A 14,355-nucleotide genomic window follows, 5' to 3' on the forward strand; every position below is an offset into this window, starting at 1 on the left:
CTAATATCATATTATGCTATGTAATTGGTAAAATGTTTGGTGAATTTGTTGAAAAATTGTCATTGATGTCAAATAGTGTCAATACTATTAATATAAACACCGTCAATGACAATGACAAAGGAATAGATATTGTGAAGAGTCTTTCAAAGGATTATAACTAATAAAGATTAAACTTTAGTGGTTAGAGAATTATTAATTGATTCATGAAGGAACAACAACCACTATACAAAGAAGAATATCTTATTAGAGACCAAGAACAAAGAGTGTACTACAGTCCACAAAATAAACTAATCAAAAAGCTATAAATAAATGACAGCAGCAGCATGATGGAGTCATAGTGATAAACTATGTGATGCAGTAGCTTTCAAACTCTTTGTGGAAGCAGTGAACTTGAAGGGCGAAAGTTGTCTCCAGCACCAATGGTACAAACTATTTACGAAATGGAAATGCTTGAGTTTTTATATGTAAATTAAATAAGAAGACAAAGCACCAATAATCAGACAATAAGCAGCACTAGAATCAGATCTAAGGAGACTTACATAAAAACAATTAACATTATACTTTGGAGAAGAAGATTACAAGTTGATATAGAAGGCATGGAGTAGTAATATAAATAGAATAGAGTGGTAAGAGGTAAAAATGATGGTCCCAGCCAGTTCGAGTCAGAGTATAGGACAAACCAAGCAAGTAACAAGACCTGCGTGGGGATGCCGTCAGAAACTATTGTGCATAAGTTCAAATTTGAATGCTATGAAAAGGTCAAGCGTGGAGCATCGAATATAACATTGAATATGGGAAGACAATAATCAGCGATTGTGATTTAAATAGCTTATGCAGTAAAGACAATGGAAAGAGTATGATAGTTGATAGCAAGTATTGATGACTGTTAACAGAAGACACTGTGGAAGCATTTAGAAATTGAGTCAATGTATTAAAGACAAACAATCATCCAGATATGAGGGCTACATCAAGGGAGTGTATGATCAGATGCGATTAAATTAGATGCACAAACGCATACTCAGGACAACGTACACATCAAGTTAAATATACCAAGCACAACAGTGGAGTCCATTGATTGAAACAAACAGAGTGTTTCCCTATATTGAGTGACGTTAAAATTGATCGAGAGCATTCAGGATATACAGTGACATGTCTTAGAATGACAGTGACCTGATACATAAATATCATCACACACATATGCAGTATGCCTCAAGAGAAGTAAAGATTGAGCAGCATTGGAACAAAGATATTCAGCGATAAAGGTTTGACAAGGAGAATAGACAACAATTTGAGCGAATGAATGTCCACTGGAGATACACCTCATGAGTAAACGATATAACTAGTATGGATATCGTAAATAAATCTATCTAAAGAAATACCGATAGATATCCACTACAAAATAATTGTAATTTAATTTACTACATCTAAAATTATTTATATTTCCTTTATCTCTATTTATTTTGTATTTTACTAACTAAGCTTTTTATTTTAATTTCTTAAAAAATGGATGATTTATATCTCTAAATATTATAATTTAAACAGATATTTTATATGATATTTATTAAATTATTTTTAAAAGTATATTCTATTTATGATAAGATTTAAACTTTTGACATGTAGATGGTTGTCAAATTTAACCTAGAAGAATAAAAGTTAACATTAACACGCTCATACCATCCCACTCCCCCATTCTGCCATTGTAGAATGCCTATCGACATTAATTAAGAGGCATTCAAACAAAAGGAAGACAAATCCTCTATAAAAAGTTGACAGTAACAAAGAATATAGTAATAAAGAAAATATTATGGTTGCCGCTTCAAAACTATCCTTTATCAAATCGAATGACACAGAAAACTTAATGCAATGACAAATATAAATAACCTATGGAGTCGGACAACATTTTATATATAAATAACCTTTGGAGTTGGACAACATTTTATAAAGTCAAATTATACATGGCCTCAGGAGCAGCTTGGTGTGAAGTAAACAAATAAACTCTTTGCCCAGTCAGCGTATAAACAAATAGAAGAGAAAGCTAGCATACAAATTAAAGATCGATATGTATGAAATTCAAACGGCTGTAATTAAATAAATTATAGACACTATGTAAAAAGACGGCAGTGACAGAGGAGTCAGAAGTCTATATCCAGTAGGTAAAACATTCATTTCAATTGCCCTGGTTCAAGCGATTATTTTATTCAACTTACATTGAGGAGATCAATTTAATATATTGTGATATTATGAAAAACAATGAACTATATGCGAAGAAGGCAATGGACAGATATTGGTGACCGCTATATATATTTGTTATATATGCAAAAGTCCATAGTAAGGAATTCAAATTCACCCTATCAGCATATAGATGGAAGCCACATCAGTCAGCATGTATAAAATAGGAAGATGTGATTAATGAAATGATAATAAAATATGGAACAAGCATAACTTAGAGGAAGGAAACGATGTGTTAAAGTAAAAAGAGGTAAAAGAAGTTTTACAAATATTATTTAATTTAATTAAGAAATGATATGATAGTGAAAAGTCATATTTCTTAATATATTAAAGTATAAAAAATGAGTCATTGAAAAAAAGAGAGAATGTGACAAGTGAAACAGTAAATTGTGTGGAGGAGAAGAAGAATCAGAAAGTGTATAGTGAAGAATATGAAATAAAAAGGAGTTAGAAGTCAGCAGGTGAGAGAAGAAAATAGAAATATAAGAATGAAGAATGTGGGAAGTGAAGTGTAAGGAAGAATAGAAGTTTAGAAGAAGTATTATGGAGAAGAATAATAAGAAGAAAAGAAGTCAGTGATTGAAGAATGAAAAGGAAAAATTAAAGAATATATTCAGATTTATTTGATACATATATGTCAAGTGAATGTTAGTATAATATAAGAAAAAGAGTATGCAAAGATATATATGAAAAGTCAAGAAAGAGTGTGGAGTTGAAGTATGAGTACAAGAAGAATATATATATATATACATATAGATTTCTATATCTGATTCATATATGTACTTAGCAGTATTGTAGAAGGAATTATGAAGAGTTAGAATTAGATTGAATATATGAGAATGAAGGAAATAGACTGTTAGAATAAATAGCCCATTGATATAATTGAGGGAGGGGGAAGGGAAGGGGGGTTGAGGTGAATTAGTTATCCAATTATTATCACAATTATCAACCTTAAACAAACTTAACCATATGAGCAATATAAACTGAAACCACAACAAGATACTCATACACAGTAACACCAAATATGTTAATTAGGGAAACCCTTGATTAGAGGGAAAACCCCGGTGGGAATGGTACCCACAAGATGATGTACTAATATAAATGTTCCTTGTTAGAGGATGGACCTTGTTAGGAGTTTATCAATACATTTAGTACATATGGGTCCTTGTTAGGGGACTTTGAATCCCTGTTAGGAGATTCCAACCCTGTTAGGAGTTGTGGAAGACAGCTGGACTCACTGCCCAAACAGCTTCAAGGGCAAGACCAATGAACTCACTATCCAAATGATCTTTGCATTATTCCTTGCAAAATAATATAATTGTACTGTACTGTTCCTTCCTCTTTCTTTGTCCTATCAAACGGACTTTTGCTCCTTCTGATCTTGTAACCAGATCACAAATCTCACATCCAATAATTCCTTGGATTGCATACACACAATTTGTAAACACTCTACTCCTTTTCACACTTCACACTTCATACAATGATTACAACACATTACAAACAAGGAAAACATCTTTCCTTTATACCATATCTTCATAATAATTCCTTGAGTCGGCCTTGAGGCTTTCCCAATAAATTATAATAAGATAATTAATTAATTACAATTACAATAGCACTGTCGGCTCACAGTCTATACAAAACTTCACATGTGCGATACTAGGGTTTGCGCACCCATTGATGTCACCACTTGACTGTCCTTTATCACTACCTGACTGCACATTTTCTCATTGCATCTCAGATGTAAGATAGCAAACAAACATCAAGAATTGCTTTCCCAATTCTCTATCTCTGAACTGCTCTTTTTAAATCAGGTACAACTTCCATATGTCTTTGACTTAGACTCTGTGCACTTAACCACGTCATCAGGACATTGTGCTGAAGATGTCCGTAACTGCGCATTACTAGACAATCAAGCCATTGTTCGTACCATTAAGATCTCTATCTGCTACTCAGCTAGTCTTTACATAAACTATGTTATGTTGACATCAATGACAAACATAGTCATAAATGCAACATGTCAATACTCTACAATGCTTAGGATACTCTCCAATGTAGTATCATCAACATTCATGCTAACAATCTCCCCCTTTGGCATTGATGGCAACATGGATGGAAAAATTATCTAAGTTCCAAGAATACCAACTAGTGTTCTGTCGCTATTGCTGACCAGCATCAGTTGTCCACACGATAAAAAGAATCTCAATACAATAGGTGCATACTCCTAATTCTTAGACATCAATTGTTTCACACAATAAAAAGAATCTCAATACAATAGGTGCACAATAGGAGCATACTCCTATTTCTTAGACATCAATTGTTTACTTCACACTAAACAATTCACAATACATTAGATGCATATTCTTGCTTCCTTTTATGAATCTTTCTAAATCTCTCTAAAGAGATATCTCTCCTTCATGCATATTCTCTCCCCCATACTTAGGAGTTCTTTTCTCCCCAATACCTAGGAGATGTTTCTTTCACGCATACTCTCTCCCATTGACATCAATGTCAAAGACCTCAATCTCAATGTTACAACATACCAATTGTTAAATGCCAATTGCTAATATGCTGCACCAAATCTTCAACCAGCTCAAGTGTCCAAAGACACTATTCAATACCAAATACAAAGAGTCCTTAGTGACTCAGATCATCACAGATACTCCCCCATCGGGAAGCATCAACATTCAGTCCAGGATAACAATAGTGCTCTGTACCATTGGACTGATGCACTATCTGCATCATCTACTTAGAGGTAGGCAGGAGCATAACCCCAAGCATATCTCTCAATTACTCAAATGTATCTTTAGGAAAAGGCTTCGTAAAGATATCTGCAATTTGATCTTTAGTACTCACATACTCCAATCTGATCTCCTTTCTGCTGCTTTCTCGCTCAGCACATGATACTTGATATATGCTTAGTCTTAGAATGTAAAATAGGATTCTTAGACATACTCACAGTACTTGTGTTATCATAGTAAATGATAATAGGTTCTTCAAACTCAATTATGATATCCTTTAGCATTTGCTTCATTTACATAACTTTATTACAGTTATTTGCTACCGTAACATACTCTGCCTCAATAGTACTCTGTGAAATACAATCTTGCTTCTTGCTTAACTAATAAGACAATCTTCTTCCAAGAAAGAGTGCTCCACTACTGGTGCTCTTTTTGTCATCCATACCGCTTGCCCAATCTGCATCAGTATATGCACATAGAGTGAAAGCACTCAATTTCTCATACCAAATTCCATAGTTAGATGTCCCTTTCAAATATCTGAATATTCTCTTCACTGCTGCAAAATGATACTCCTTAGGATCAGCTTGAAATCTAGCTACAATCCCAACTGTATTTGCTATGTCTAGTCTGGTGTGAGTTAGATACTGCAAACCTCCAATCATGGATCTGTACTTCTTTTGCTCTACTGCAGGTGTCTCATCCTTGCTGGATAAGTTGTGACCAGTTATCATAGGTGTACCAACAAGTTTACAACTTTCTAAACCAAACCTATTCAATAAGTCATTCAAGTACTTAGCTTGTGAAATAAAAATACCATCATTGTTCTGTATAGTCTGCAATCCTAGAAAAAACTTCATTTGTCTTATCATGCTCATTTCAAACTCATTTTTCATCTCTTTAGCAAACTTATCACTTGCTTCATCATTACCTCCAAAATGATGTTATCAATAAATATTACAATAATCAACAAACCATTTTCAAGTTCTTTCAAATACAAGTTACCATCTATCATACCTTTAGCAAATCCAAGCTTTGCCAAATAACTGTCCAACCTTGCATACTAGGTTCTAGGTGCTTGCTTTAGACCATATAGAGCTTTCTTTAGTCTGCATACCTTGTCTTTGTCTTCTGATAAAGGAAAACCTTCAGGCTGCTCAATATATTCTTCTTCAAGTTATCCATTCAGGAAGGCTGATTTAACATTCATCTGATAAACCTTGGACTTATTTGTTGCAAAAGCCAAGAACATCCTTACTGCTTCGATTCAGACTACAGGTGCATATGTTTCCTCATAATCTATGCCTTCTTGCTATGAATATCCCTTGCATACAAGTCTAGCCTTGTTCCTCACAACTTCGCCTTGCTCATTCATCTTATTTCTAAATACCCATTAGTCCTTACATTTGCGCATTCAACTATTGTCTTAGTTCTATAGTTAAAACATCTGTATGCCTTGCTTTTCAATGAATAACCAAGAAACATACCTTCATCACTTCTTGGATCAAACTTACCAATATCATCATCTCTCTTAATCTAACATTTGTTCCCAAATATTCTGAAATACTTAACTGATGGTAAATGACCAAACCATAGTTCATAAGGTGTCTTATTCATACCTTTTCTAATATGTACTCTATTCAAAGTGTATACTGCTATATTGACTACTTCTCTCCAAAATGTCTTAGAAACATCATTCTCAAACAACATCGCTCTTGGTACTTCTGCTATTCACTTATTCCTTCTTTCAGCAATCCCATTCTGCTTAGGTGTTCTAGGTGAAGATAGTTGCCTTTTGATTCCATTCTCTTCACAAAATATGTTAAACTCTCTAGAGGTGAAGTCTTCTCCTCTATCTGATCTCAAACACTTTATCTTAAGACCAGATTTATTCTCAACTCTATTCGTAAATTTCTTGAACTTCTCAAAAGCTTCAGATTTCTCTTTAAGAAATGCTTGTAATGTTTCGAAGGAAAACTCGGCCTGAAGGAATCTTGTCTCAAAGGGAATCTTTGTTCGGAGGCAATCTCGATCCAAAGGAGAACTTGTTCAGAAGGGGGACTTGATTTGAAGGGTTTCTCGACCTGAAGGTCATTGCTCTAATACCAATGTAATGTTCCGTTTGTCCTGTGTGCCTAATAGAAGTTACTTGTTGGTCCCGTGTGTCTGATGGCTAGGTACTCGTTGGTCCTGTGTGCCTGATGGCCTGTTACCCGTTGGTCCTGTGTGCCTGATGGCCAATTACTCGTTGGTCTCGTGTGCCTGGTGGCTAGTTACTTGATGGTTATACATAATAGTTGAATGGAGTGAATAGCAATATATAGACTATTTGGGGTGGGCTATACGGTAGCTTGGAATGGATTACGAACGGTGGTGTTGATTGGCCGTTCGGTAGCTTGGAGAGTTGTACGGTATGGAGATGTAGTAGTACGGACAGAGATGGCCATATGACATGGTAATGTTGTAGCATGGGCAGAGATGGCCGTACAGAATGGTAATGCTTTAGCACAAATAGATGCACTTCGTGTTGCGCTAAACCAAGGGTAGCGGATGGTGTACCGATAGGTGTATTCAATCATGCAACAAAAATTTACTGATTCAAATAATCACGAATAATCATTCAATTAGTAATTGCCAAAAAATGGTGCTCCGATTTGCTATATCCGAGTGAAGTGTTACATGCAATGGAATAGGGTGAGGGTTGAATCCCACCAAAACTGAAAAAGCCAAGTAGGGAGGATCTTTTACTTCCAAAATGGCAAACAATAGAGAATCCCAATAGGAATTCGTAGTACAAACAAATAATCCAAAAATGTTTACCTACAACTACCTACAAGCCATGCTTAAATACCCGTTGGGGAAAACCTTTTCAAGGGTGTACAAAGATAGCCGATGGCAACACTTACCAATGGAAACTAAAATAAAAATAGATCTGATATATATTAAATCAATCAAAACCAATATCAGATGTAAGATAGCAAACAAACATCAGCAACTGTTTTTCCAATTCTCTGTCTCTGAACTGCTCTCTTTAAATCAAGTTCAACTTCTGTACGTCTTCAACTTAGACTCTATGCACTTAATGATGTCATTAGGACACTGTGTTGAACATGTCTGTAGCTGCGCATTACTAGAAAATCAAGCCATTGTCCGTACCATTAAGATCTCTGTTTGCTACTTAGCCAGTTTTTATAGAAACCATGCTATGTTGACATCAATGAGAAACACAACCATGAATGCAACATGTCAATACTCTCCAATGCCTAGGATACTCCCCAATGTAGTATCATCAGCATTCATGCTAACATAGACAGGGTATGAGAAGAGTGTGCTTTGAAGACAATAAGCTTCCAGACAAAGGAAGGAAAAGTTTTCATTTCTTGCGGAGCAAAATATCCATCATCAATTGAGAGAGCAACTGTACTAAGGTGGAAAAGAAGTTTGTGCGCAGTGGGTTGGTGGTCACAAAGATAGCAGTGGGGTTTGGTGCTTCCAGTAGGTTGGAAGTTGCGAAGTGTGGGAGTCAAAGCTTGCAATGAGTCGATGGTCATAAACATAGAGGTCATAGCCTACAAACTAATTTGTAAAAGAACAATTTATATATAAAGCAATTATTTGTCGTGGTTTTGGGTTTCCATGTAAATCTTGTGTCATTGTGTTCATATACATTATTATTTATTTCAGTATTTGAATTATTGTTTGGATAATAGTTTTAAATTGGCAAATTTGTTATTATACTGATTCCAACCCACACCTGTCCAGCCCCCTCCCCCTCCTCAATATAATCGTGTGCTCTTTGGTATTAGCAAATGATCGGAGAGATCATTATAAAGAATTTTGCAAATGTAAAAAAATAAAATGGTTCTTATAAACTATGTTTCCCCGAGTTTCCAGACAGGGACAGTAGGGGACTGCGAGACGGGTTTCTGGGACGACAATTGTTTTAGCCGATTATGGGGATGGAGGGGGATGACAAATGGGGATGGCTATATAAAATAGGCAATATCAAAATATTGAGAAATTTAAAATATTTATATGAAAACATGAATAAAGCATGTACTTAATACATATATAACCTTAAAATATAAGAATCAGTAGAATTCATATGCCATATTTGTGTTACTTTGAGAGTCAAAGTGTAATTTGTTCAAGAAGTCAAAAGTCAAAGTCCCCTAGGTGTCCCGAAGTCTCCGAGATGTTTCCGGGATGGGGACAGCTGAAAATATACTGGGGACGCATCCCTGGATAACACTGCTTATAAAAAATTGAAGAAAATCTTAGAAATAATTTTATCTACAAAGAATTATATATATTACATAATCAACCATTAAAGTAATAAAATAATAATTCTCTGATATTAATAGAATATAGGTATTCTTCATTTCTACTTCTAGATTCTTAATGCTGTTTACTCTTCTATATCTCAAATTCTGAATGTTCTACCTCCATTATTTTATTATTGGGTGTATTGTGATTCCTTCGTCGCATCCTTCTTCTTTATCCATGACCTCTCTTCTTCTTATAGTTAATGTAGCATCTCTGCAATTCTATTAATAAAAATCTATTTTTTGTGCAATTATTAGCAATTACATGGCTTTGAAATTTAGCAAGAAGTTTATTATTATTTTAATATCATATGCCCTTGGCAAATTCTGACATAGATATTTCTATTGGCAAGGCTGCAGGTCTTCCTTGGACTGTGGCAAAAGGCTATGATACCTTTACACCAATAAGCACTGTTGTATGTTTATTCTTCACTTTATCATTTGTTCCTCTCCATTTTAGTGGACACGTCACTGCTCTTTTTTCTCTGTGGTTATTTTTTTCTTAAATGTTTTTGACTATTTGATTAGGTAAAGATGATTTCACTACCAAATAAGAAAATATGATAGAACTAAGCTTTATAGCAGTAAGATTTAATTGTTAAATACGTAGTTTAGTGTGTGTTAAAGAATATGTGACACTATGCCTTTGCTAGTTCAAAGTTGTGTCATTCTTTGTAGGTTTTACATTGTAAAATCAAATAAGACTTAAGGATGGCAGTCAGAGAAAAATACTTAAATCAGATAAATAATACCTCATCTGTATTAGGATATGTATTTTTATTTTGGGCATTGGGATGTATATGTTAGAGAGAATATATTAAGTTTCCAATAGAATAGTGATGATGAAACTTCATTATATTTTTGGATGGGAAAATTTCAAATTCAAGCATAATATTTCATGCTTGGATGTCGTTTTGATCTGAACAAGATAATATATATTTATTTTTTACTATTGTTGGAGAGGGTAATCAGTCTTTTGAAATTTCCCTTGGTGTAATTATTCTTCATTAACACTGATATGTGTATAATGCATCACTTTCTAAGCTAGATGTAAGTTGGTTGATTTTGCATCTTTCGCATGAGCCTTAGATTAAGGGTTGTGATCCATTCTTATCTATAAGCGATTAAGGGTCAGAAATATTTCCCAGTGATCCATGTGAGGAAGGTATTGACCTTATGATATATCTAATTTGTTGGTTAGAGGACATGATGGCTACAAGGAGGGGTGAGACCAATGCTAATAAAGTTTAGGATGAGAACAATAATCCATCTATTAGCATCACTGAGAATGGATAACCACAGAAATAATACCGAAAATGTTGAATAAGAAAAGGGTTACAAATTACAATGGCTTCTGGAGAGCTATCCCTATTTTGAAGGATGACCTCTAATATCAGCCTTTGGACGAAGCCAAGACTCAACAAGTAAAATGTGGAGGTGCGTTTTGTGCCTCTCCCATTTGCTGTTACCTTGTACTTGAATCTGAGAACCATTGTGCAGCTCTGATTTGGATATTAGACTGAAGGAGGCTATTATCATAATTAATGTGGACTAATTGTGTTCCCAGTGTCAAACAATTGTTGAGAAGAATGATGTCTGGATTGTATTATGAGGATGGTTTGGGTTATATTTATCTTGATTGTAATGTCACCTTCTAGAATGGAGTTCTACAATAATAATAATATAAGATTAAATGACTAAAACAATAATATATAGTTACAATTATTACTATATTGATTATAATAATGAATAAAAAATGATAGAAATATTTTATGCCTCAACAAAATATATATAATTTTATTAATACAATTACTATGTATTATTGTATTTGCTATGGTATAAAAATAAAACATTGCATTGGTAATGCTATGAGATATCGATTATATCATATACACACACACACACACACACACACAAACTAGATATCAAGCTCATATATGTTAAATACAAATACCAAAGCATAATAAGAAACATATTTTTTACAAATTTTTAAATGTTGTAAAGGCAAGGGATGTGACCCTTTTAAGGGGTTATGATCCTCCTAACAAATAGAACAAAGATACAAAAAATGGTAAGGAGGATACTACAGAAAGGATCGAACAATTCTAGCTTTCTTTGACATTCAGATGCACATATTTAGAGATAGTTATCATGAACCATTACTCTATTTAGAATCATTTTTGGGAGAGATCGAAGCAGTTTTGAAATGATCGCAGCTGGGGCGGAGAGAAGGAAACAAACCTCATATGGATTGGGAATTACAAAATAGCGAAGGGAAAATGGATATATAAGTTATTTGAAAATGATGAAAGCATCAAATTCAACTTTCAAAAGGGGGATGTAACATTCCATATCAATGCTTGTACAACGTATGAGTGTTCCAGCAGTGTCCATGGATGGAGATGACATATGGGATACTTATTTCAAATCATGGATCACCACATTACTTACCTATAATTACTTTTATCAATATGCAGTCAAAATTGCTAGCTATTGTATTTATATTCCTGTCTGCAGGGATCAGATGGCCAAGGAAGTATTTGAAACATGGAAAGGAAATATCTAAATCTATATTGATCAGCGGTGTCTTGCACTTTATCTTCAGGAGGTCACCCATCTTTGACAGATTACCCTACAGTCTTTTATACCTCAAGGGCGTACTTCAGATTCACTCATTGCTGCCTTTTTCTCTCCGTTGTCTCCTCCACGGGGTTTGAAAAGGCCTTCCACTACTTCTCATTCTAGATCGGTCAGGCATTGCACTAGTCTCTCTAGGTAGCGACAGTCTTGCAACGGTTCTTCTTGACATTCTAGGACTATGGATCGTTCACGGGTGTACCCCTCTGTTACTAATTTCTTTGTGGCAAGGAAGGACCCTTAGTCCTTACCTTGTCTTCTTTATTGTTTTGTCTCTTGCTTTTGTTTCTTCTTAGTCACCGTTTGGTGCTTTTGCTTTGGTCGCCTCTTCTGTTTGTATGCTCAGTCCCATAAACCGTGTTAGTTTTTCGTGGACATTAATAATCTTATCTTATCTTACCTACAAAATCAATTCATTATCTGCAGAAATTGAAGGAGATCAGCAACAGAAGAGGGAACATCTAATGGGAATAGACAACCATCGTATGGAAAGAAACATATCTACATACAATGATATAATTGAATACCAAAGGATATACACTCAAGGAAGAAAGATATATATTCAGCAATGATGTGATTTAATAGACAATAGATGATAGATGGCAAAAGAAACGCGAAAAAGAAATAATTGTCTGGTCGAAAAGTGAAACCAAGACTGAGGATAACGGTGACAATAGACCATCCTAGCAATGTGGACTACTAGTAGCACATAGGGGAGATTGAACATAAGACATTTACCATCCAATCAGTTATTGAGTTCTAGTTTGTAGCAACTAGTCAGAAAATTGGCATAAACATAATTAGCAAACCTTTTTGTGTATAAAAAAGGAAGAAAGGACAGAGAAAACGGGAAGCAAAGAGAAAGGGATGAGAAACAAACCGGTCAGATAATACAATATTTAATTGCACTATTAATCAAACTATTCTGAACTTTAATTTATATTCCATATTACATCCCTCAGTTTGAATACATAAATTCTGTTATATCTACAAAGCAGATATCACAGCGTTAGATGATAAGACAAAGGTTATAACACTAAACTGATAAATCTTAAATGTAGATTTGAATATTGCACCCATACCACAATGTCTCAAATGCATAGGTATTGAGTGGATATTTTTGGGATCAACATGCTAGTGTTTATTCATACTGTATGTGTTAATTTTCACGGTGATGGGATAATACATAACGTAATCAATTTGGAGGCCAAAAAGCCATAATTGTCAACATATTTGATACTAGGAATTCAATTACAATTTACTACTATATGTTGAAGATGGTAGCTGCGATAGAGATCTTTATCTCTGGAAATATGAACGTTATTATTGTTATTGTTATGTTCAGCTGAAAAGGACACTTAAGTTTTTAATTTGTAATAATAAATAAAAATGACATGTGTCATTCACATGCATTGAGGCATGAATATTCTAAGAGTCATTTTTAATTATAGGAGTTATGAGAAACTCAAGAGATCTTCTGTTAGAATATGAAGAGTCTCTTCTATTGTTATATATTTGCATCAAGCAATAAGCATTGTACACTGAAAACTTTTATTATCAATAAAGATATATTTTGTTGTGTCGCTGGGTTTTTCCTTTCATTCTTGAAGGGTTTTCCCAGGTTATTTTTGGTGTTCTTTGTTTTAGTTTTTCTCTTTCTATTTGCTGGTTATTATCTTTGATTTCTGGGCTATAGTTTCAACATGGTATTAGAGCTCTGGTTCAATAACAACATATGAAGGAGTCTTTTTGTTTAAAGTGATATCTATTATAATACTGTTGTCGTTTTGAATTTATATTGTCTCCATTTCTTGTTTATTTCATATATGAAGCGTACCCACCTGGAGTTTATTGGCAAACTGTGGATGTCTGTGTGCATCGTGGGGTATCATTATATGAGGCATATATGCTTGAAATGGGGAGATGGCTTTAGGGTTTTTGTAAGGCTTCTGTATTGTTATTTACAATGGTAGGTGACGGGAATATGGATCTGAATTTGAATCTGAGCCCGTTGTCGATGCCTCTGCTATCGCCACCTCATTTGGTGTTAGCACTAGGGTTGGGAGCTGCCAGTGATGACTCTAATGATGGGATATTGATCGGGGAAGATATCTTTCGAAGATGCCTATGCCCGTGGCCATCTAGGTTAGAGTTGAATATTTTGCCAGACCATTCATAGGATTTTGGTGTTGATAATGGCGGAGGGAGAGGAGGAAGGGGTATGAGCGCGGAGGAGGAAGATGAAGAGGCATTGCGCGGGTTCTTCCAGCATCCCGAAGTTCAAAGTTACAGATCTATGGGGAGGTGCCGATGGAGGTGCAATGTAAGGCGTATTAGGCTAACCGTTCTCGACACAAGCCCTATTGTTGTCAGAACTGAGCCCATGTCTCCTTTTATTATTTTGAGGGCTGTCGATGATGGGAACATAT

General features: G+C 34.7%; 1 protein-coding gene across 2 annotated transcripts in view; it reads left to right on the plus strand.

Moving 5' to 3' along the window:
* Window positions 1-14,355, plus strand: part of LOC149572544 (Fumarylacetoacetate (FAA) hydrolase family) — a 283,932-nt gene that overhangs the window by 157,317 nt on the left and 112,260 nt on the right. The window contains exon 5 of one of the 2 annotated variants that reach the window (XM_089813653.1): window positions 9,643-9,705. The exons of the other annotated variant lie outside the window; for it this stretch is intronic. Within the exon in view, the coding sequence (XP_089669779.1) occupies window positions 9,643-9,705 (63 nt within the window). The remainder of the gene's footprint in view (window positions 1-9,642; window positions 9,706-14,355) is intronic. 2 annotated transcript variants of the gene reach the window in all.

This window comes from Cupressus sempervirens, chromosome 2 (assembly GCF_028749045.1).
Source record: "Cupressus sempervirens isolate cs-2001-9-10 chromosome 2, ASM2874904v1, whole genome shotgun sequence".
Classification (NCBI taxonomy): Eukaryota; Viridiplantae; Streptophyta; class Pinopsida; order Cupressales; family Cupressaceae; genus Cupressus; species Cupressus sempervirens.